A 23,237-nucleotide genomic window follows, 5' to 3' on the forward strand; every position below is an offset into this window, starting at 1 on the left:
AGTCTGTAAGAAAAAGCTGTACATTGGGTTAATACAGAGATATGACATTCAAAAATATTTTGCTCACAATATTTAAAGGAGAATTACTTTGTATATCTCTTAATCACTACATCTGTTTTTACTTAAAATTATTTTCTTGGGGTTTTTTGCTTTGAGTGCTCTGCCCACAAATGCACCCATGGTTATGGTTAGCTTTAGTAATTGGTTTGGCTTCTGTGAGCAAAACAGCAAAACAGTTTCCACTAAGCAAAACAAGGGGGTTTTATAAAAGTTTTATTTTCTGGCTAAGGAGAACCAGCAGTGTTTCTGACAACAGAAAAATTAAAGTACTGTTAGAGACCATCTTAGGTTTCTCTGCTTCCTAAAATGCAAAGAGAAACAGGGCATATAAATGAGTTTGACTTAATTAGAAGTATCACTTGCAAAACATATGGAAGTTTAGTTTCAATTGAAAAGAAGCCTGTCTCACTAGAGAGAGAAAGGCAGATGACAGAGAAATGCAGATGTGACTGCCTCTCCAGGACAGAAAGGCAGGTAGTGCAGTGGTACAGAAAATTGAATTAAGTGGGGGGAAGACTTCTGAAGTCTCATTATAGAGCTGTTTGTTTGCCTGACTTTCTCAAAATAAAGAACCAAATTAAAGCAGGTGTCCTCCACTGCCTGCTTCACGTCAGTACTCTCAGAAGTAGTTAATTGAGGTAATCTGGGGGGGGAAAGGCAAATGCAGCTAAGATGGTGGATGTCTTGTAAGCCTGATGGGATGTAGACAACTATCAAGAAAGAAACACAATTGGAGGATGTAAAACTAAATATGGATGAGAATATGCCCATTACTTGTGCCTGAATCACTGACCCTGAGAGCATCAAGGGGCTACCGCCCATCCCAATCATGGCTAAAACAAAACCAGTATTTTTCCAATGCAAAATACATTGAGTTTCCAGTGAAAAGCCAGACAGAAAATTAGCCTGTTCTGTTTGGAAATGCCAGCTGGGAGCTGTTGGTGATAGATTCTGTCCCCTCTCTCCCCATGGCCAAGATGCCGATCACAGGCAGCACTGAAAGAAGAGCCCTCCCCTCCAACCTACATTTTCTTCATAAAGCAGAAAATCACCTGAAACAGAAAATTCCAATATTCAGTTGAAAAATTATTTTGATAGTTATTATCAAGCAAAAATAGATAGAAACCTTGTCTGAACATGATGAAAGTGAGTTGTCCTTTCTGCCTGTGTGGCTCTTTCAGCGACCTGTTTACAGTATTTCTTACAGAGAAGCTGGGCAGGGAAAAAGGAAGAAATTATTTGTAAATATTTGATATTCTCAGACCTGTGCACTGTAAACAAAATGTGAAACTTTTCCTTTCTCATTCTTTTCTGCTATTGTGACCTTCTGTAGCTTCTAAGCAGATTCTTTCATACAGATGCCAAATGTTTTCATTTCAAGTTATCTGCATTCCAGATAGACTCAATGTCACCATAGTCTTTATTCTTAAAATAATGTATGCCAGACATGTAGCAGCCATGAACCTGAGATTTATCGTGCTTTATTCTAAAAGGTTGCATTGCAATTATTCCTTCTCTCAGTGGGAGATATGGTCTTCGTAGGAAAGTGTTGTAAATCTGTCTGAGGAAGGACAGTGATGGTGCAAAGCAAGTGAGAGACCAACACACATGGGAGGGCAGAGAGGATGACTTCTATGCAAGTGTCTTTGATGGAACAGATGTGGTAACCACAGAAATTATGTGGTTTTCAGATGGTTTTCAGCCACATTATGAAGTCTTGGTTCCTGAAGCTGAAGAGCTGAGTCTTGTTTTCCAAAGCTATTTTTATGACAGTTCCTTTTCCACAAACCACTGTCCAAGTGTGATCTCTCAGTCATTCACAGTGTAGCTGAAAGCAGCTAGGACCTGGGGTGCAGAGAGGGATGTAGGGAAGGCATGCCACATCTGGCATAGCTGGTTGGGAGGGCTGCTGCTTCCTCCTCCCCAGTTTCCCTTCTCTCCTCACTTGTTAACTGCTACTTTACAAACCTGTCTGCAGAGGCTGGAGCAAAGATGTCCTTGCAGCTGCCATATAGAAGACTTGGTATGCTTAAAACCGACACAAAAATAGAATCACAGAATGATTAAGTTTGGAAAAGACCTCCAGGATCATTGAGTCCAGCCAATCAACTAGACCATAGCTCTAAGTGCCATGTCCAGTCATTTCTTGAACACCTCCAGGGACAGTGACTCCATCACCTTCCTGAGCAGCCTGTTCCAATGCCTGACCACCCTTTTGATGAAGTTCTTCCTGATGTCCAGCCTGAACCTCCCCAGGAACAGCTAAAGGCTATGTCCTCTTGTTCTGTCACTAATTGCCTGAAAGAAGAGACCAATCCCCACCTTGCTACAACCTCCTTTCAAGTAGTTGTAGAGAGTGATAAGGTCTTCTCTGAGCCTCTTTTTCTCTAGACTAAGCAACCTCAGCTCCCTCAGCTGCTCTTCATTGGACTTACTCTCCAGACTCTTCACAAGCTTTATTGCCCTTCTCTGGAATCTCTCCAGCACCTCAATGCCTTTCTTCTAGTGAGGGGCCCAGAACTGGACACAGGACTTGAGGTGTGGCCTCGCCAATGCTGTGTACAGAGAGACGATCACTTCCCTTGTCCTGCCGGCCCCACTATTTTTGATACAGACCAGGGTGTCGTTGGCCATCTTGTCCACATAGGCACACTGCTTGCTTGTGTTCAGCCTTCAACCAGCACCTTCGGGTCTTTTTTCCACTGGGGCCCTTTCTAGCCACTGTTCCCCAAGTCTGTAGAGCTGCATGAGGTTGTTGACCTCACTTGACTAAAGTGCAGGACCAGGCACTTTGCCTTGTTCAACCTGAGGTTTGGGGTTTTGTTCTGGGCCCTCCTGTGAAAGGGGCCAGAGAAGTTTCTATGCCATGCCATCTTCTGCTGATCCTCTTCTCTGCAGCAGCTGAGACAGTCCTTCCAGCACCTCTGTGGTGCCAGCCCCTTAAGCTAGTCAGAATGGCAGGGTAGGCCACCAACAGTAAAATCGCTGCAATAGGAAAGAAGTTTTGCAACAAGAATGAGCATTTTAATTACAGGTAAATCACATGTAAAAGCATAAAATGGATTAAATTATGATTTCCCAACTCGGGAAATTTTGAAACTGGTGAAAATTGTTTCCCTTATTTCTGACATAAAGGCCTGATTCGCCATATCCTTTGGAGTAAGAAGTTCCTTGAATTTGCACTGGCTGCAATGATATGGTGATCTCTTAGTTATCAAATAGTTTCTAGTATTTCTACATATTTTCAAAAGGATGTTTCATCTGTGGCTTTTGGCTCTACATAAGTGGAAAGGCATTAGCCCCTCCGTGTTACACTGCTAGTACTCAGAGAATAAATGTGAGGATTTAGCTTTTTATGGGTAGAGAACATAAGCCATCCATGTACACCCCAATTCTCCTTCTTCCAAAGGAACCTATTTGGTCTCCCCTTCTGGGTCTTAGAAGTAGAAACAGAGTCTTCTGTACTTTGTTAGCAAGCAAGGGGATACCTTTTAGGATGGTGATTTTCTAACAGGGCCTGGAGTGTACAGCTGAAATTAACAGTTTGCCGCTGTTAAATAACAAACATTTCCACACCTGGGACTTGTTCTGGAACAGAGCAGCTTCCCTTCTCCCTTTCTGGCATATGGGACCAGCACTGGTCTTCTTGTCTCCGTCTCTCAACCAGTACTTTTGCAAAGACAGACACAACATGGCCTGGGTCTCCAATTGGCAAATCAGTGTTTGCATGTGTGAAAACAGCTCAGGAGTTTCTTGTTTCTGCAGGTATGCAAGGAATGACTCAGCACTTCCCAGTTAATTTCTTATGTGGAACTGTAGAGGTCCTTCTAGTGGAAGATCAAGTCAGTGGATTTTCCATGGTGTGTTTGTGTCTGTCATTGCTGCCTCTGGTGTATGTTGGGGGAAAGTCTTGCAGGGTCCAGTTGGTCTCATCTGTGGGCAATGTTTAAATGGAGGATGAAGTTCTAGAGATTTTAATGGGAGTTAAAAACAAACCGAAGTTGTGTTCATGTGCTTTCTGAAACCAGACCCAAAGAAAACAAGTTTTTGATTCAGTGGGGCTGGATCAGGATTGTAGCTGCTCACAGGAAGGAGTCTTTCAAGAGCATTTTCTAAAATCAGTGGTTTGGCTGTGAGAACACTGTGAATAATCTGATGTGCTCCTTGTTCTTGCTGTTAATCTACCAGGCATAATCACTTTAAGGTAAGGACCAAGCTTTTCCCAGTCTCTGAACTACACGGGGAAAACAAAAGAGGCGGGAAACTCCTCCCTTTTCCTTAATGTTTTTAAATATTGTGACTCTTTCCCAGTGTTTATGTTCTCATTACACAGCAACGGCCCACTCCCCTGAGCCAGACACTGCTCTCCTTTGTCTGAGCCTCCACCCAGGCATTTGCACTCACAGGTTATATAATTTATTGCTGCCCTGATGCTGAACCCACGCGGCCCCATTTCTGCTGCTTTCTGTGGCAGAGCGCGAGCTGGAGCACCCACTACAGCAGCATCAGCCATGGTACCTGAGGCTGCTTGGATGGTTGCCATCCCACCTTCATGCACCTGTGGGATGCTCACCACAGCAGGACAGCCACCACCAGCTCCAAGGGCTGACAGGGCTGCCCTGGGTCTGGTTCTGTTGATGATACAACCTAAAAACCTAATTAAAAAAACCAAGGAGACCTTGACACACTGAGGCTTGTGACACTCACAAGGAGTGCAGCCCCAGATTTGGAGGATTTAGGAAAAAAGCCTTGTTAATATTGATTAACTGCCCATCCAGGTTTTCTGTGCTTCCCTATAAAGCATCTGGTGTCTGCCACAGACACAAAGTAATGCTCCTGGCTGCATCCAAGTAGCAGAGCAGTGGCCTTAGGGGTTTATAGCTTAGTTGAGCATGAGGATCTGATGCCCCCCTGCCCACTGGCCTGGAGGGTTGTTTAGCACCTACATAGCTAGATTTTTGCTGTTCTCTTCAGGATGTGGAGATAGGAAATGAGGAGGAGGTTAGCGGTGTAACGGTTCAGCACTTTCACATGTTTTAAGTGTTTTATGCAAGGACCTGATGGAAGTACCGAGACTGGAGAGAAACGGTTGTGTAAAGCTTCACTTTTCCTATGTTCTTTGTTCTGCAATAGTTTTTAGTCTCTCTTCTTCTGTGTGTTTCCTCAATGATGATGCAAAGAATGGTCAAGGTTTGCCTGGTGCTCTGGCAATATTAGAAAGTGGGTGGGAATGCATGTGTCTTCCCCTACCCTATATATGTATATATAGATAGGTATAAAATCTATATATAGACTTTGGAAAAAAAAACTGGTGAAAACCATTTGGTTAAAAGCCTCACATCGGCGGCCTCCATTGACCACTATTGGTCAAAGAAAGGGGCAGCACATTCCTATCTTGTGCCATATTCTGTGGGGGCCCTCAAAGGCTGCTCTGTTTTGCAGCACTGGTTGTATTCTGCATCTGGGAATGACTGGCTGCAGGAAGGCAGGAGAAGAGGGAAGCTGACAGGCAATAAAGGATATATAAACTTTCAGCAAGCTGTATGACTTTGATATGGCAATGATGGGTGCATTGAGCACGGATGGGGAGCTCATCTTACCATGTGCTCAATCCATATGGTGGGAGCTGCTCTGCAACCTGGCTAATGAAACCAGCGTGGCTTTCTCTCCTGTTTCATTGGAGTTGCAGTATTGCTTTGCCCAAACCCAGGATGTTGCATCTACCTCCCTGCTGTTTCTGACATGCTGTGAACATGTGCGCTTCTGGACACCAGGGAGGAAAGGAAGGTCAGAGACAGCAAAATGCAGAAGTGTTTTTCATGCTGGAGCAAGGAAGAATTTTGAGTGAGCTAATCACTTTATTTCAGTTTCACATCTTAACTGACTAACTTGCAGTTCATAGCTAAGTGGGGGAGTCTGCGGTAGTCACCACTGATGGGGCATTTCTGGGTGATGCCAGTGAGTACATCTTTTTTGGCAACACGCAAGGATCATGAAGTGCTGAGGTTGCAGATTCTTCTGAGGCTGCACTGCATGTGCTTGGTTTGGTACCTCAAAGGCACAAAGACCCACAGAAGAGAAGGATTCTCCTCCTGCTTTTTGTGCTTGTCTTCCTCCTCTGCCATATCATGAGTATTCCTGTTTTTCAGAAAGGAGGAAGGTGGACTTGTCTTTAGGTAATCCTGACATGTCCTTTTGCTATTACTCCCCTTGAACTTCAGCTTTGTAGAGGGATTTTTTACAAACAGCAGTTACAATGATGGTTCACTGAGATTCAGATCATTGTTCTTGGTACAAGCCTACATCAGTTTCAACCTAAGTAACATTCTCAAGTTGCCTAAGTATGGGTATTCACTGGCAGCAGGAGTGGGATTCATTGGCACCTTTGGCCTCCAAAGGGATTGGGAATTGAAGATGGACCTTCTTGTCTCATCTTTCTGTTCCAAGTCCTGTTACAGGTAAAAATTATCCTTGATAAATAACTGAAGTAAAAAATGTCAGTTTTCCTCTTAGAGGAGGTAAGACTGAAATTTGCTATAGTTTTTAATAGCCAAGGGCAAGAACAATAATAGCTTATAGCACATGTCTTCCAGCAATGATAAATCGTGCTTCTTGGGGGATAAAAGATTTAGAGGATGATAAACAATGTCAAAATTCCTTTTTTATTTTACTTTAAGTGAAAAATGCTACTTATTGAGTTAGTTGGAGTCGGATGCATCAATATCAGTGGAGATTTTCCATTTATTGTATCCAGCAACCCATCAATATCATCCCTAAATGAATATTGCATTAAGGAATGCAGAGAGAAATGGTAGGCAGCTTATTTAACTAATTTAGACCTGGAACACTTCACCCAACTTCTTCCAGGAAAAGAATTACTGTAAGGTGTGAACTCCATATCACTTAACCTGGAGATTTTTCTTAAGCCCAACTGAGGTTTTATCTTCAGCTCTTGATGTTTCTTACTGATCAGCATTGCAAACGCAGTCTCCTTCCAAGGGAGAGGTGGTCCAGCAGAACTCCTCCAGCAATGGGTCACAGCAAGTCACTAGGAGCAGGAAAATACACTTACATAAAAGGAAAACCTGTTGTTGAGGATGATGGTCGCAGTCTGGTTGAGAGTGGCAGTAGCAGTCCTGTGGGGATTCTGGTCATCCTCTGAATCTGACAAGTAGTACTAGAAGCCCTCAAAACTCGAGTATTATATATGCTCAGGTTCACTTGGGGGAGTGCCCAGTACTTCCCCCAGGACCAGGAGTTTCACAATGGGTGATTTATGCTGTGAATCATGGGATATTTTTGGAATCCTTGACAGTCCATTAGCAGACATAACTCCTCAGGCTGGGTGTGAAGGTGCTAATGAGCGGAGTTATCACAGCTGAGTAATTGGTGTGAAGACAAGAACACCCTTCTATCTCACAGGGTCCTTTAACACCCAGATTGAGGGGTCAGGTGTGCCCTAGGCAACTGCTGCCAACAATCTGTCATTAACAGTTCATGAGAAATGACATAGAGGGTGTAGAATACACAGTTTGGGTTACACCCACACAGTCATATACTGGTCCTGGCTGCTGTAAGGAGGACACCATGAGAAAAAGAACCCTGATTATTTTTAATATTTTTTCTTCCAACACCTGGTGTAAGATACAGAAAAAGAAAATTGTCTTGAGGCAACAGACTTGAAGTTGCTCATCAAGGGAGTGTTCAGTGGGAATCTATTGAGGATGACAACTTTGTACAAAGCAGTGCTGCAGTCTAGATCTTCACTGTGTTAGGTCCTGGATCAAAGGAAAACATAGAGATGAACTTGTGTCTGCTGGATGAAGCAATGTTGCAAATGAGGATAGGTCGTGAAACCACTGGGCGACTGTCTCACACTTTCTGGTTTTATTTTTTTTATATCATCAGGCATGCATGAGTTAGCACATTTTGGGCTGCATAGATGCTGCCATGCATCACTGGTGTTTCAGAGCTTGGCTGCAGCTCTGAGTATAAACATAAACAGATCCCAGGCAGCAAAGTGCAATGTGTGGCTTTTATATGTCTTCTCTTATTCAACCAGACCTCTCATGCTCTGTGGCACTGTCTTCTGCGCAGAAAGAAACAGACAGTGATAAATTCTGAGATTTAGTACTATATACCTACCTCTGAAGTATTTAAATGAGAAAGTTGTCCGCAGTAATCTTTGAAAACAAACCATTGTGTTGTATAAAAACAGCAGTTTTCCCCTCCAAAATCAAATGATCCTAGTGAAAATGAAAAAGATGATGTGGAGGAACTACAAGCAATTCACTCTTTAGAAAATGGTTTTATAGCTTGACATTCCCTTACAGCATATTCAGATAATGTCTGGATATAAATGCTTGATATAATTGCTAGATAGAAATGATGAGAATGACTAATCAACAAATTTTACTCTTAGGCCTGCCCTGACACACCTTCTAAGAGGAAATTATTGCTGTTACATATTTTCCTTTTAATCCCTTGTGTTTTCAGTTCTTGGAGGCTGCTTGACAAAATGAAAATTAAAAAAAATCAGTAGGTAACTGTGAAGTCAGCTCATGAGCTAGCACAGAAATGGTACAAAATTACCTGTCCCAACATTTCCTGTCCCAGAGTTCCAGAGACCTTTAGAAGTAGTTAAACTTCTGGATAGCTTTTAACCCTTGAACTCCTGCTTGAACCAGCAACTTGCTTTCACCCTTTTAAATTTTTTTTTTAAGTTATCCAAATTTAGGCCTTTTGGAGAAAAGCTCAGCATCCTGAGCCTAATGATAAATATTAAAAGGCATAAATTGCACACGTAGCACTGTTACCTTGCAAAAACGCATATGTATGTAGTCACAGCACAAACCAGTTTTTATTCCTGAATCTTAGACTGGGATTGATATTCAAAAGGTAATAATCTCTTGGGTTAAGAAGCCACCTGTTCTATTCTTCCTTCCTTCACAAGAGGAGGTCAAAAGATTATTCTTTTTTTGTTATTCTTAATCCAATTCTTCAGTGGAAATGGATGTTCTTTTTATTGAATCCATTAATCTAATTACTGCTGCTGGAAAGCTATTTCATGGCCCTCAAGAAGTTAGAAAAGCCTGAATGTTTTCCTTTTTGTTGGGTTTTAAGGTTTGCTCAGAGGAAGGTTGACGCAGAAGTCTGCTGCACCCATCCCACTTGATGCACTCTGATATATGACAGGACAAAATGAACATCCTCCTTCCTCACCTGTGTGGGAGAGCTCAGTGTCACTCCTTTTGCTGCAAAGGACTTTTTCCTTGGCTCAGAATATCTGAACCCTGTCTGTCATTGGACATCTCTTATTGAAGCTGTGTTGCTCCTGCCTCACCTTCTGATTGCTCCATGATGGATGCTGGAGCACCCTGGGGCAATGGTAGCTTTGCAGCAGAGAAATGCAGAGAAACCCACAAGCCCCTCCATTTTTATGACATGTTGATAGCCATGGAAAATATTCTGATCTGTGGCTTTAGACCCTGTCCCTGGAGGCACAGAGTCAAGTCTGATACAAGTCATCTTCTCAACCTCCCTCTCCCCTCTCTCTGGTTATCACCCTCCATTTGTTGCTTTCATTTTGGGCAGCCAAGCAGAGCAGAGCAGTAATGCAGTAATAGATGTAACCACATCAAATAATCCTAGTTTCACCCCTGAGCAGACAGTGCTGGAGGTTTTTTTTTTCCCTAGAGCAATTTCCAAGGGCAGGCCCTTAAGACTGAGCTGCAAAGCCTTGCTGAGTGGTGTCTCTGTTCCCAGAGTGTCCATCCTTCCCCATGCAGCCACTTGCTATGCCTGTCTCACCCATCGATTTTCCCTCCTGAAAGCCAAGCACTGCCTGTAGGCCCACTCAGATCAGTGTTTTTGAGGAAGCAAGGGAAAATGAAAGGAAGAAATAAGGCTTTGACTCCAGGCACTGAAGGCGATTGTCATATTTTTTTTCCTTTGACACCCGAGCAGGAGTTGGCTGGGATCTGTCAATCTGCACGTTCTCACATGACTGGGAAATATTTAAGGTCTGACTCAACACTGAATCACTCATGCTATTTTTTTGTCTCTGTTTGGAAAAACTACTCTGTCACTGGGATAACACCAGCCCCCTGAGGTCCTCTCGCCTTTGTATTATAGCATCTCATGGTCATGTATGCCTGTCCTCACAGTCCCCCCATCAGATTGTGGGGAAGAGGGACTCAGAGGCACAGTGGTCACAAGCACCTGAGTTCTTCTCTGATGCTACATCCAAAACTGGCCAAAAGCTCCAGCAATCAGCCAGTGAGGCCCCAACATGACACTGAAGGGTCCACACATAGCAGCAGGTGTTACGCCTGCAGTGCCACTGCCTCTCTCATGGAACTCACCATGCCATAACTTCCCCTTGGTGCATGGTGGGTCATACACCAGCTCCTGCTGCTGTGTGGAGGTCATTTAGTAGCTGCACTGCTTATATTGCTTTACCTGGGAGAGCTTCTGGGGGAATGCCAGAACAGCATAATTCACTCCAGAGACAACTGTGACCAGTATTTTGCATGTACAGATCTCTGCTTTCATTGCAGGTGGAAGACAGCATGATGGATGTGTATGATTTTGTGTATGAGGAGGTGAGGAGGAATTCCTCCAACTTCAGGAGGGATGAATTAACTGCCATCCATGAAGCAGTAAGTTATCTTTCAGCAGCAGTAGAAAACCTTGCCTTGGGATATCTTCCTGATATTTTCAGCAGGCTGGGGCTGACAACTGTGTTCTGCCTTGTGGATGCTGAGACACCATTTTCCCTCAGGAACTGAGTCCTCCAGCCTGCTGTGGAGTCTGCTCCTTCCTTCCTGTTCTTCCTTTCTCAGGTCTGACAAAACAGATTATCAACAGGAGGAAGGGGTCACCTATCTGAGCATCACTGCGGTGCAAGATCTATAAAATTTCCACACTGCAGCTGATATATATATTGTCTGTCTCAGCCCACCCTTTGCCCTGCTCCCTATTTGTGTTACACAAACATGGATATACCCCTGGTCAAGGAGAGAGGAGGGGCAGGAATCCTACATAGCCTAGCAGTAGTATTTGGATTTGGTTATTTCTTACAGAACTGGAGACTGTTATCAAGCTCCCAAAAATCACCACCCAGCATGTTGTTGGAGAAGGGGACTTCTCTCTAGCTCAGTATGTGGGCAAGGGTGGTTACTCAGTGCATAGAGAAGACACTTGCCCTTGAAGCCTCAGGAGATGAGTGAGGATGTCCCCCATGGTGAGAAACTCTTAAGTCCCTGCTGAGTACAGGAGATGTTGTCCTCTTGCACAGCAGGGCCTGTTTGGGTAGTGAATTCATGATACTCAGCATTGTCTGGATGGGAAGGTCAGCTCTGCTTGCCAGTTTCCAGACACCTCCCATGCAACTCTCTTTATCATTCTGTGTTTTCTTAAATCATCGTAACTAGTACTTTCCAAACCTGCTTCCATCCATGCTTCTCAAAACACAGAAAAGGGCACATGTTTCTCATTACAGTGATGGTGGTGGCCCCATGACCAGGCATGAAGGTGCTTGCTCTCAGGGTTGTGGAGCAGCACACCCAGAGTGTCACTTGACAAGGAGAACCAGGCACAATACCTGGATTCATCAGTTCCTTATTTTAGCCACTTTGATGGAGAAACAATCCTTCTACTCCTATTATTTTCTTTCTTTCTGCCAGACCTCCAAACTGGGCAGCACACCAAGGCAATAGGAAACCAGCTCCATAGTGGGTGTGATTCCCCCAGCCCATAACAATCACTGGAAACACGAATCTGTGCATCCCTGGGTTTTCCAGAGCAGTCACTGTGAGCATTGGTATGCCCATGGAGCGAGGGCAGTCCCAGGGAGCAGTTTTGGAGGAACACGGGCAAGTTTGGGGCCACATCCATCTACCTCCTATGAATTTAGCCTCTCTTGCTGCAGATGTTGATTCTACACCTATGTGCTTTGCATCTTGACCCCCTAGTTGGGTAGCCCAGCATGCGGCAGCACAGAGGAAGGGTGGCCCATTGCCAGCACCTCCTGCTCCAGCAGCTGATGGCAAGGGGATAGCCCTGGAAAGTGGCTGGCAGACTTCTCCCTCTCTTCCAGTTCCTGTGCTGTGGGAAGCACTCTCCTTTTGGGGACACAACCAACGTTGAGCTCAAGACGTGCCCACACAGCCAGGCGCACGATGTGGGACAGGTAAGGTAAAAGATTCTTCTACCCAACAGTGGGATTGTGCCACAACTTGCTGGCTGTCAAAACCTCACTGAAGTTAAAGTGTTGATGAGAACTGTGGCTTTTTCATGGTTTGGGGTTGAAATGGGTTAGGATTTGTTTTGTTGAGGTTTTTCTGTTTCAGTAACAACACTGGATTGCTGCATTCAGCTCTGGGATCCCCAGCACAGGAAGAACATGGACCTGTTGGAGCGAGGCTAGAGGAGGGCTGGCCACCAAGATGATTAGAGGGATGAAATACCTCTCCTACAAGGAAAGACTGAGAGAACTGTGTTTGTTCAGCATGGAAAAGAAATGGTTTAGAGGGTGACCTAATTGTGTCCTTTCAATACCTGAAAGGGCCTACAAGAAAGATGGAGAGAGACTTTTCAGAAGAGCATGTAGTGACAGGACAAGGAGGAATGGCTTCAGACTGAAAGAGAATAGGTTTATTTTAAACATTAGGGAAAAAATTGTTTACTGTAAGGGTGGTGAGGCACTGGAACAGGTTGCCCAGAGAATTTGTGGATGCCCTGCCTCTGAAGGCATTCAAGACTAGATTGTGTAAAGCTCTGAGAAACCTGGTCAAGTGCAAGGTGGCCCACCCATGGCAGGAAAATTGCAACTATATTCTCTTTAGGGTTCCTTTCAACCTAAACCATTCTATGATTCTGTGATTTAGGAGGAGGAGCCCTGGTGGGGCTGGTCTTACACTTGCAGATGCGGTTTCCTTTGCAGTTCTAGAAAGCCTTCAAAATGCTTACGTTTGCAGCCTGTAACTTCCCTCCAGCCTTCTCTTCATCTGTGCACGCAGAGTGTGATATCATGGGCATGTATCTGAGCGCAAAAAAACTGTTTGACTTTCCACTAGGCAGGAGTCTGTGGGGCTTAAAATGTGTTCCACTAAGAGCAAATGTAGAATTTGATGTAATTCCTTTTCTCTGGGGCCTTAAAGAGTTATTGAAATGAGAAACTCATGAAGCAGGTTGATGATGCTTCATCAACTACACTTCATTCCTCCTCTTTTCCAGTATCTCAGTGAGACTGATAGAAAAGCCACCAGTATTAGATTGTTCTACACTGAAGCCACAATGTAGACTTCATACTATCTGAGCAAATCTGTTGTACAATTATTTTTCTTCCCCTGGAATAGCCAAATCATCTGAAGTAGCTACTGCCACCAGTATCAGTATATGCTGTCTCTAGGAAAAATAAAACCATGTTTCTACAACTATACAAACACACTGTTGTCAGATAAAAATGTAAAGCTCTAACAAGACACCATGACGTGCAGACACATGTCAGCCCACAGAGCAGTATTTCAAAGCACTGCCTCCAGGACTGTCACATCTTGAGTCAGGGTTGAACTCAGCTCAAAGAGCAGGAAGGGAGAGTAGAACAAAGCTGGGCACCATATGGGTGACTCCATTCCTCCCATCTAGTTGTTTGTATTTCCTTTGCTTGGGAGCTGGGGAAGTGAGTGGGAGGATGTGCTTTATAACACAGGAAACCACAGAGTTTGGTGGCTGCACTACATGGACTCCTGGCTTTGGGCTCTCTTAGCTCACTCTGCAAATCACTTCATCAAGGGCACACTCTTGCATTTCTGAAATGGTTCTCTTGGCTAACACCTCCTGGATTTCTGTGGGGCCACTGGCATGGTTAAGGCTAATGTATATTAATGTTTGCAGCACCTTGCAAAATTGAGCTGTTCATTAGTAACCTTGGGGAATGCATTTAGCATCATGGTGTGCTCTACTTTTCCATCTTTTCATTTCCCTCTTTCTGTTTTCCAGTGGGTGAAAAGAAAAAAGCTTTCACATAAACACACTTAAACATACATCCCTCACAGTCCAAAATTCATCACACCAAGAAAAGCAGAGGCATGTTGTAGTAGTACAAAATGTAACACAGATGTTTGTCTTTCCAAGTTGCAGCAGCAGCAGTAGAAAAAGGGAGAGCTGTCCAGCTGTGCAATGCTGCACCCCTCTCTTGCCTTCCTTTCTGTCTGGAAGTGTGGCAAGTGGTGTTGGAGGTTTAAAGTCCCCCACCAAGCTGCTGATGTGCTGCAAGGGGTGTCTCTCTCTTCCCAGGACTGCCTGCAAGTGATCCAGTTCTTTCTGAAGAAGCACATGGACTTAGTCTTCTCGCTCCTGGGAATCACCATTGGCTTCATGGTAACAGTGTCTGAACTTTTGCATTTTGGCCCTGAAAGGCAGGCTCCAGCAGGAAAAGTGTATTCTAAATTAGCCCCCAAAAGCTAAGATTTTGGGTGCTTTTGAAGGCCAGCAGCAGAGAAACAAGCAGTTGTGGACTCCACTATTGAAATTAGGAAAGGGCCAGGATCTGTTTTGCCAGGCTGATTGATGGAGTGGTTTTCCTACAGGAAGAGGCTCACGGCACAGTTTTTCTGCCGAAATGAGGCATGGCAGCTGGGTATGGGGAGCAGGATGCAGCAGCAGTTGCATTTCATTCACTCAGACTTGCCTGCGTGTCTTCTCGTGCAAGTGAGAGTCCATGTCACCTTGCTGGAGGCTTGCGGATCAAGTAGGAAGACAGCAGAAGTGGTAGAAAAGGATATGCAGTAAAAGCACTATATTTTAGGAAAACTACTGCCTCCTAGCTCAGTCTGGGAAGTCACTTTGTGCAGCTAGAGCTGGAAGGTCTTGAAAGCTACTGGGCACTGGCAGTGGAGCTGGAGAGCTGGGCAGAAAGGGAAGATGTCTTTCTATTACCGACCGCTAATGAACCTAGTAAGGTTCATCTTGGGCAGTGAGTGGGTAAATCATGGGCTTGTAAGGAGCAGGCTGCAAAGGAAAGAAACAGTGTTTTGGCTGGGCTTCCAGATTCGGTCTTTGAAGGGAAATCTTGCAGAGGAGGGGTAAAATAATCTTTGAAGGATGGCTTGTGTAGAAAGGGTGTGCACTGAATTTGTGACTGTTATTTGGGGGAGGAAAAAAGGAAAAACAAAATGCTGCAAGAGGAGCACATCTTTTAGTGGTGAGGGGGCTCAGTGACTACATGGGGGCAGTCTCTGTGGAGTTGGAGAGGACCACTAATTAAAACCTGCCTGCTTGTATGCCCACGCACTGCTTGGCAGAGGTGTATCACTGGAATTACCACTACACAAGAGCTCTGCATATGTGGTGTTGCACACCAGAAAAGAGAACGTGTCAGGAGACTCATTTCTTCACCATGAAGAAAGTTTGGTCTGCTGTATTATCTCCATGCTGCTCCCCAGCTGGCGTGACCTTTCCTGACTAAAAGTGTATTTGAAGATCCTTTTACTCCTTGTGTCCCCCTTAGTGCAATTATGGATTAGAAGATCCTCTCCAACTAAATAAAACCCAGAGAAACAAACATTTTTTTTATTTTATACTGCTATCAATAAATTAAGAAAAGCATCAGGCTGGAGCTATAAATGTAAAATCACGTGTGAATATTTGGTATCACTTTCCAGTTTTTCTCAGGTATAGGGAAAATTTCACTGCAGCTGTATTCAGATAAAAGCGGGAGCATTTTTACTATATATATCCTTTTTTCACAGCTTGATTCTATAGCCAGATAAGGCAGCTATCTTTGAAGCTTGTGATAGAGGAAACTTCACTGCATGGTTCACTATTGTGATGGCAGGATGCAAAGGAAGCACGTGAAGAGGGTTATAAGCTGCTCTGATGTCACTATCCCTCATCTAACAATGTACACATATCCCCAGATCAAGCTGCAAGTAAAGGCACTTTCACGTTAGGGCATACTTTAGGAAAGAGCATGTTGTTAAAGCCTTCATTATCCTTCCTACTGAAGCCTTACCTTTGATATGTTCCCTGTGTAAATCCTGATGTGTGATATATCAGGCAGAATATCACAATAGAGAGGGACCATGCTGTCATCTGCATTCCTAACGATGCAGGTGTGTGGGGTGGGGTTTAGACTTGGTTTATGGTTTCATTTGTTTGTTATGTTGTTTTTTTACTCCAAACAATACATGGGTGTTGTTTTCCCCCCATGATATCTTTACAAAAGGCTATTATTATGAGAGATGTATGTTTGTTTTGCACAGAGGAGTGTTTTATGGCAGGAATTTGAAATCTGAATTTCCTATTTTCATCTTATTTCTTGGTATTTTTAGGGCAGGTTTAGCTCTGCTGTGCTAATTCCAATCAGATGTTTTAACCACATGTTTGGTTTTTGTTTTTTTTTTCTCCCATGTCAGAATTGGAGTTCACTTTACTGAAAAGCACCTCTCTTAAGAAAAATGTGCCACCCTGATATATAATTCAGAAGTGCCAAATGGCCAAATGCAACATCTATGATTGCTTATTTTCACAGGTAGAGGATCATAATCACATACGCACTTAATTGTATGCCTATCTCATTTATTTCCTTTCAGGTTTATGGGATGATCTTAACTTCATTCCTTTGGTTCTCCATCCACTTCAGCAGCAATCTGGAGCGGAAAGGCAAATACATCCTGCGAGAGAGGTAGAAACCCAATGCCTGGGCATCTCTACCTAGCCAGCTCTACGCACAGGAAAATGTTGGAATTCACCCATAAATCACCTGCAAGGTATTGCAGGGATCAGGGAGTGGGATGTGTCACACGTTTCCCTTTCCTGCACTACCAGATTTTGTGCATTTCTGAGATGGTCAGAGCAGATGATGGTCTGAGGAGAAATCCCACATCTTTGCCTCAAACAGACAAGGACTGAGATATGCACCTGGGCTCAGAGATGCAGGTGCCCCTGTCAGGAGGTGTACGGGCTGTAGCTCCACAAGTAGAATACAAAGAGCACCCTAGGACAAAAATGGAGAAAAAAGACGAGCAAAAATCACAGTCATCTGAGCTGTTCCCTGTGACCCCCAAGGATGCACAGTTTCTAGGAAGATGGTTTTGGATCGCAGCCCAGGATCAATCTTGTGCCATCTGTAAATAAATAGACACAAAGTGTGTCATTGCTAATGGGAAATACGCTCTCCCAGTGTGGACACTCACAATGATTCACTTCAGACATGTTTCTGATCTTGTTGGAGTTCGTAGGCATCCAGTGACCATTGATTAGTTTTCCTCTATTTTCAAACATTGTCAGATTCACAGAGCTTTTGGTAGAAATTGGGAGAAAAATTAGAAAGTAGTACATGAGCTTTGAAACAACTGACCAGCAGAAGGACATATTCCTCTGTTAGTCCTCCTTGCTAATAAAATACAATATTATTTTTTGGTTCTTAGAATTTAGTCATCCTCCCCGACCTTGATGACACCCTGATTCACAGGGGGTTGTTCAACTTCCAACCCCAGCTCTGTTTTATTTGGCTTCAATAACCCACTGTGCTGCAGGGCAATGCCAAAGGACTTTGAGATTAAACATAAATGCAAAGTTTAAATCTGTAAGAGAACAGGAGTGATCTCCAGCCAGGTAAAAAAATACAAAGTCCAATTCCATGTACTCTTTGCATCACATTACCAGTAATAAAGAGAACTTTTAAAAGGCTGTCAGTGTAGCTGAAAAAACAGCTTCCTGGCATGCCTTGCCCTTGTTGTGAGTAGTCAGAGCCACTTCTGAGCTGAAAGCCATCACTGCAATGGAGGTAATACTTGCTGTGAATTATACAGCTATGTGAAATGTCTGTTGAACCAACAACTTTCACTCCTCTCCTGTGTAGTGGCTTTCAGCCATGAAAAATGGTAAGTAGCAAGTGTTTATTGAGATGAACATGGAAGCTCCCATGATGATGTTCAAGATGGGTTCTGTCCCTCAGGCAGAGGCTGCTTCACGTGCAAGAACAGCAGTAGAGCCTATGGCACCTGGTTGGCATTTTAACATGGCTGCAAATACCCTGTGTTAGAAGGAATTGCATTGTGAAGGGGTGAGGGAGGGCTATCACTTCACATCCCACTCCCTTGAAACCAGCAGAGCTTCACCATTGACTTCACTGGAAGTAGGATGAAGTTCAAACTGCTCCAGTGTAGTACCCAAGCTACCTCCTGGCAGTCACGAACAAACCTCAGTCTGCAAGGGATTTAGGATGATATGCTCTTGATAGCATATGCAGTTTGTAGTGGTGGGGAAATAATCACTTATATAGATTCTAATATTGATATTTGGAAAGACACAATCTCCCTTGTGAGCTCCAGCTTGTACCGTCCAGGCCACTGCTATTGTTATTTCTCAGGCCAGCTGGCAGCTCATGTGACTCAGAGTTGCTTAAATAAAGATGAATTTCTTGGGAAAGGCCATTATTCCTTCTCTTTTTCTGCTGTGCATGAGGCTGTCTGCCTTTCTTGGGGGGTTTGCATCACAGAGTGCATGCATAATTTTTTCAGTGCTGGGAAGAGATATTCCCCAGGCAGACAGTACTTGCCTGTTCCAGCAGTGTGCTGGAGGAGAGGATTGCATTGGTCCTTTGGAGGAAAAGGAGCAGCTCATCAGCCTTATCCTACCCTTGGCCAGCTGACAGGGCAGCAGGCAGGTACCTCTCAAGGAGTACTGCACCCAGAGAGAGGAAAAAATCTTAAGGACATGGTTACACTATCAAGACTAGAGTATTTAAATGAAAGAAATCCTTATGGTTTCACTTGTTTTTAAAAAAAGTCAAGTCTTGCCCACTGCTCTTTGTTGGCCATCTAACTGCTGATATTCTGCCTTATCAAAAAACACCAGAAACAGACAAATTGGTGGAGTCACTGTTATTGGTGTGGGTTACCTGCACAGGTCTCATCTGATAGAAAAGATCTCTGTTACAACTTCACCACCAGGATTGCTAAAGCTTTAGGTGCGCCACCTTCCCAGGTCAGTTTTTAATGTTAAAGGGATAGTTATGGACCGGAGTAGCACGTATATGGTGGCCACTGGCCATCTTGTAAGCTTTATTCCCATTTCACTGGCTGCTGGAGTTCCCCTGCAAGGAGCAGCCCCTTCAGTGAACAGATGACAGAGCCATGCCCAGCTGGACACGTTCTTGACCCAGAGTTTGTGTTGTATGTAGCAGCAGGGGTTCCTGCCACCCCGCAGTGGTATCCCACAGTAATTTTCAGGAGCAGAAAAGCAGATACCTTCAACTCCTCAAGTCTTAGAAATCCATTACAGAAATGTGCCATGATAACATTTTTTACAGTTGTAGAAGTTGCAGCACCTTGAGATGGCTGGATGGAACCTGCAAGGTAGACAAGTGTTAAACAGTATTTTTACACTTCTGCCAACAAAAATTCCCTGTCCTACAATGAGTATTCTTACACTTACTAGTCCTTAATTTGCTCTTTGCTAGGGGCAAACTGCAGCTCTTGTGCAACCAGAGCAAAACCCCAAGTAAGTGGTGCCAAGATTTACACAGTGTTGAGAGGAGCAAGAAAGAGATTTTGCTGGGAAAAGAGCATAGAGCTGAGCATTGGGTATGCAAGCCAGCAGCCAGGCTAGGAAACACCTGCAAAGCAGCGAGCCTTCCTGGGGCTTGCTCTAGCGGAAGCTATTTGTTATAAGCATGTCAACACACTCTCTGATAGGAGAGAAATCCTATTTATGTAGGTATATGCAGGGGAAAAAAAAATAAAGTTACAGAAAAAGGTGCAAAGTTAAATATTTAATTGTGAATTGGCTTCAGATAATTGCCAATTAAGCTGCAGCAATTATCAGTTATTTCCACAAAGGTCATCTGGGCAATCGCGTTTTGACTTTTCGATGAGTATATGTTGAGTTGGGCTCATAAGTTACCCTTTTACATTAGACAGCTCCCCAGCTCTTTCTGAGGACCTGGGAATAGGGAGCAACCTAAGGCCAGGTTGCTCTGGCCTGTGGGGCCACCTATAAACCTGTGAGGCTACCTATAAACCCCTGGGGCTGGGGAGCATCAGCCTGTGGCAGCAGCAAGAAACCTTTTTTGTTGTTCTCCACCCATTGCGACCCATGCCCTGTGGGTCCTGTTCTGCCAACATGAACATTACATTCCTCTGAGGCTTTATGTGGGGTTTGCCACGTGCTCCTGGGTGGCCTGACCGCAGCTTGCTTATGAGCCAGAGGAGCTTTCCCAGCACCTGCTCCAACAGCAATGTATGATGGTTTCCCAACATAATGCTTATGCAGAAGTGCAGGTGAGCAGTGTGTAGCTTTGCACAGCAGCAGAGGATGCTTAGAGCTTCTGCAAATTAGGTTTTCTAATACTGAGAAAAAAAGTAAGGAGCTCAGAGCACTAGTGAAAACCACAGGTTAAGTAATATACTGAGTCTCCAGAAAGAGTCAGTGGTGAGAGTGAGAATCTTTCAGCCTCATGGTGTGCTGTTTCAATTCCAAAATGGTTTGCCATTTCCTGCCCTATTGACTATGTGTCTGCTGGTTCCCACTGCCCTTAAAATACAGCTTCCTCATGCCACAGCCCCTTCGCTGTGCAGTTTGGATTCATGCCTGCAGCAAGCTCCTAGAGGAGATACTGCTGAGCAAGTCCTTCCAAAGCCTCAAAAATTGGCAAATTTGGGTGGACTTCTGCATGCTGAAGTGGTAAGGAAGCTGTCTCTTGCCAAAGTAAAGCTGTGTTTATGAGCTGCAGACACACAATATATTTGAAAGTAATAGTTAATAGACATATGTTTTAATAACCAGCTGCAGAAGCAATGCATTTGCAATAGCAGCTGGCTATAATTCTCCTCTAGAAATGCAGCCAGAGGTGGAAAATGTCCCACATAGGTCACTGCCCACACAGGTGGGAGCAGGTAAGGTCAGAAGCTGCTGATACTACACGGTTGGATCACGCATGTCCTGCAACTTTCACATGAAGTGTGACTGCAGCTCTTTCTGTTAGTGTTATCTTGGGGTGAAAAGTGATTTTTTCTGAACTGTGTAGTTCCTCTTCCAGGAGGATAAGAAACTGGCAGTGAGCAACTCTCTCATGAGAAACTCTCTTTTCACTGAGAGATGTAACGGGTACCATGTGGGACAGTGGGGAAGAGTGCAGGAGTGAAGAGGGTTTGCTCCGGAGCAGTCTCATAGGCTATTTTGGAAAAACATAGGCCGTGTGGGTTTTGCAGCTTTTGGCTTTACTGCCAAACCCATGACCAATCGCAGGCCTGCTGGTGAGGCTGCTTTGCTCCCTGCTGTGCCAGCCCTCTGACCCCCAGCACAAATCCTTAAGTCACCTGGCATTTGGAGGGCCCATTAAACAAATTTATGCCTGGAGGCAAACTGCATATCTACATCTGCCAGGAGGATCAAGGAGGAAAAATACATCTCTATCTGGAAGAGATACATGGTGGTTGCTCAGCTTGCAAGGAATTGGCACATGTTGGGAGAAATAAATTCAGACGAGCCTGGAGGTGCAAACCAACAGCTAGTGCCCTGCTGTCTTCTAGATGCTATTCCCTTAAACCCCAGCAGCCAAAAATGAAAGATTTTTTCCAGTATTTTTGCCAGGAATATGCATATTGCTGCATTGTTCTACCTGGAGTCACTGGAAGCCAGCTAGCCTGGGTTGTTAATATTATCCCAAGACAAAATGCCCCCTCTTTCTCTTCAGCATCACTAAGAGGTATTGTTTAATCCCTGTGTGCAGCAGCTTGTTCTTGGACTTGCTCACTTTCTTTTTAGCCCCTTTGCATCAGCAATAGGCTATTCCAGTCTTTATTCACCTACTAATGAATTATACATTGATTATACAATAAGAGCTCTCTGCATTGATGGGCTGGGCTCTTGCTCTTCCACATGGCACATCACAAAGCACAGCTCAGCCCAGCTGTGGCTTGGCCCTCTCTGATGCCCTGAGTAAAATGAATGTTCACTTTCCAGGCTCATGATTTGAGAAGACGCAACATCTGTGTGAATGGAAAACCTGCCCGGGTTTGCCCTCCCCTGGCTGTAGCTCCAGCAGGAGTTGATGCTGTTCTTCTTCACTGCTCCCCACCCTCGCTGCTTATATAACCTGACCTATCACCATAGATACATTTACATAAATATTTAAAGATGGCAGAGAGACAGACCATGCAGATGGGAACCGTTTCTTAAGTTTATTAGAAACAGAAACTTCAGGCGCAGCTACGGGTCTCTGCTTGCTCATCCTGCTCCCCAGAGAGGCTGCAAGGCCAAGTGCAACCCCCTGGGCTATCACAGTGCTTCAGCTGAACTTGCAGAGGTGTGCGTGGGATTTTTGGATGAACAGGTACCAGCTGCTCCTGCCAGGGCACAGAAAAGGTTTTCTGAAAATGTCTCTTTAGTTATGGGGATGAGATTTCTAATATTAATTTTTTTCTATTCAAAATGAAAGTGTTGGCTGGCTCCCCAGAGGTGTAGATGGGTCTCTCCCGAGGCAATGGAGCTCCACCTTTTTATTGCCATAGGCCAATACAGGCACTGCAGGTTGCCCTTGTTCAGGTTCCTGCCTTGAAAAACAGTATTGTGGGGTGTTGGCTGCCCAGGAAGTAACTCCTATGCACTCTGGGACTATTAGCCTCCCATAGGATGAATTTCTGAGCTTCTTTAAAGATCTTTGGTAATGCTGCTGTTGTTTGGTTTTTTTACCACCACAGATAAATTGGAAATCCAGGCTATTTCTGTCATATTTTCCACTAAAAATAAGAGGTAGTGGTTAAAAGCTAACTGGTACCTCACCTGCAAGATGATGTGCATTTTATTCCCATGGTCTGTCCATCATTTCTGTGCTGGTTGAGGAGGGTAGGACAATTGCCACTCAAACCCATTCCGGAGTACCACATCACCAGCCATTCTGTGGTCCCCAGTGGATAAGGGACTCCCATATGCTCTTTCAAATCTCCTGGAGACCCTAGTCAATAAGTGTTTAGAGCCTGCCTTGATGATAATCTTTTCACAGCTGACAGCTCCCCACTCATAGGTGCAAGAGCTGTAAGAGGTGGGGAGGATATGTGTCTACCCTCTCCCTTCCTGACCCTCCATTGCTTTCTATGAAACAATAGGGTTATTAAGGTAGAGCTGCTGGAAGGCTGGTGGGCTGCTGGGATAAGCAGGCTCAGAGT

The 23,237-nt window shown here is 44.4% G+C and overlaps 1 protein-coding gene across 2 annotated transcripts in view; it reads left to right on the plus strand.

The window, feature by feature from the left end:
• The window catches only part of TSPAN32 (tetraspanin 32), a 40,126-nt gene extending 21,695 nt beyond the window's left edge, over positions 1-18,431 (plus strand). For both annotated transcript variants that reach the window (XM_071559491.1, XM_071559492.1), the window contains exons 5-8: positions 10,620-10,721; positions 12,161-12,253; positions 14,362-14,445; positions 16,659-18,431. In XM_071559491.1, coding sequence (XP_071415592.1) covers positions 10,620-10,721; positions 12,161-12,253; positions 14,362-14,445; positions 16,659-16,754 — 375 coding nt within the window. In that variant the 3' untranslated portion in view covers positions 16,755-18,431. The remainder of the gene's footprint in view (positions 1-10,619; positions 10,722-12,160; positions 12,254-14,361; positions 14,446-16,658) is intronic.
• The last annotated feature ends 4,806 nt before the right edge of the window (positions 18,432-23,237 follow it).

This window comes from Pithys albifrons, chromosome 6 (assembly GCF_047495875.1).
Source record: "Pithys albifrons albifrons isolate INPA30051 chromosome 6, PitAlb_v1, whole genome shotgun sequence".
NCBI classification, from domain to species: domain Eukaryota; kingdom Metazoa; phylum Chordata; class Aves; order Passeriformes; family Thamnophilidae; genus Pithys; species Pithys albifrons.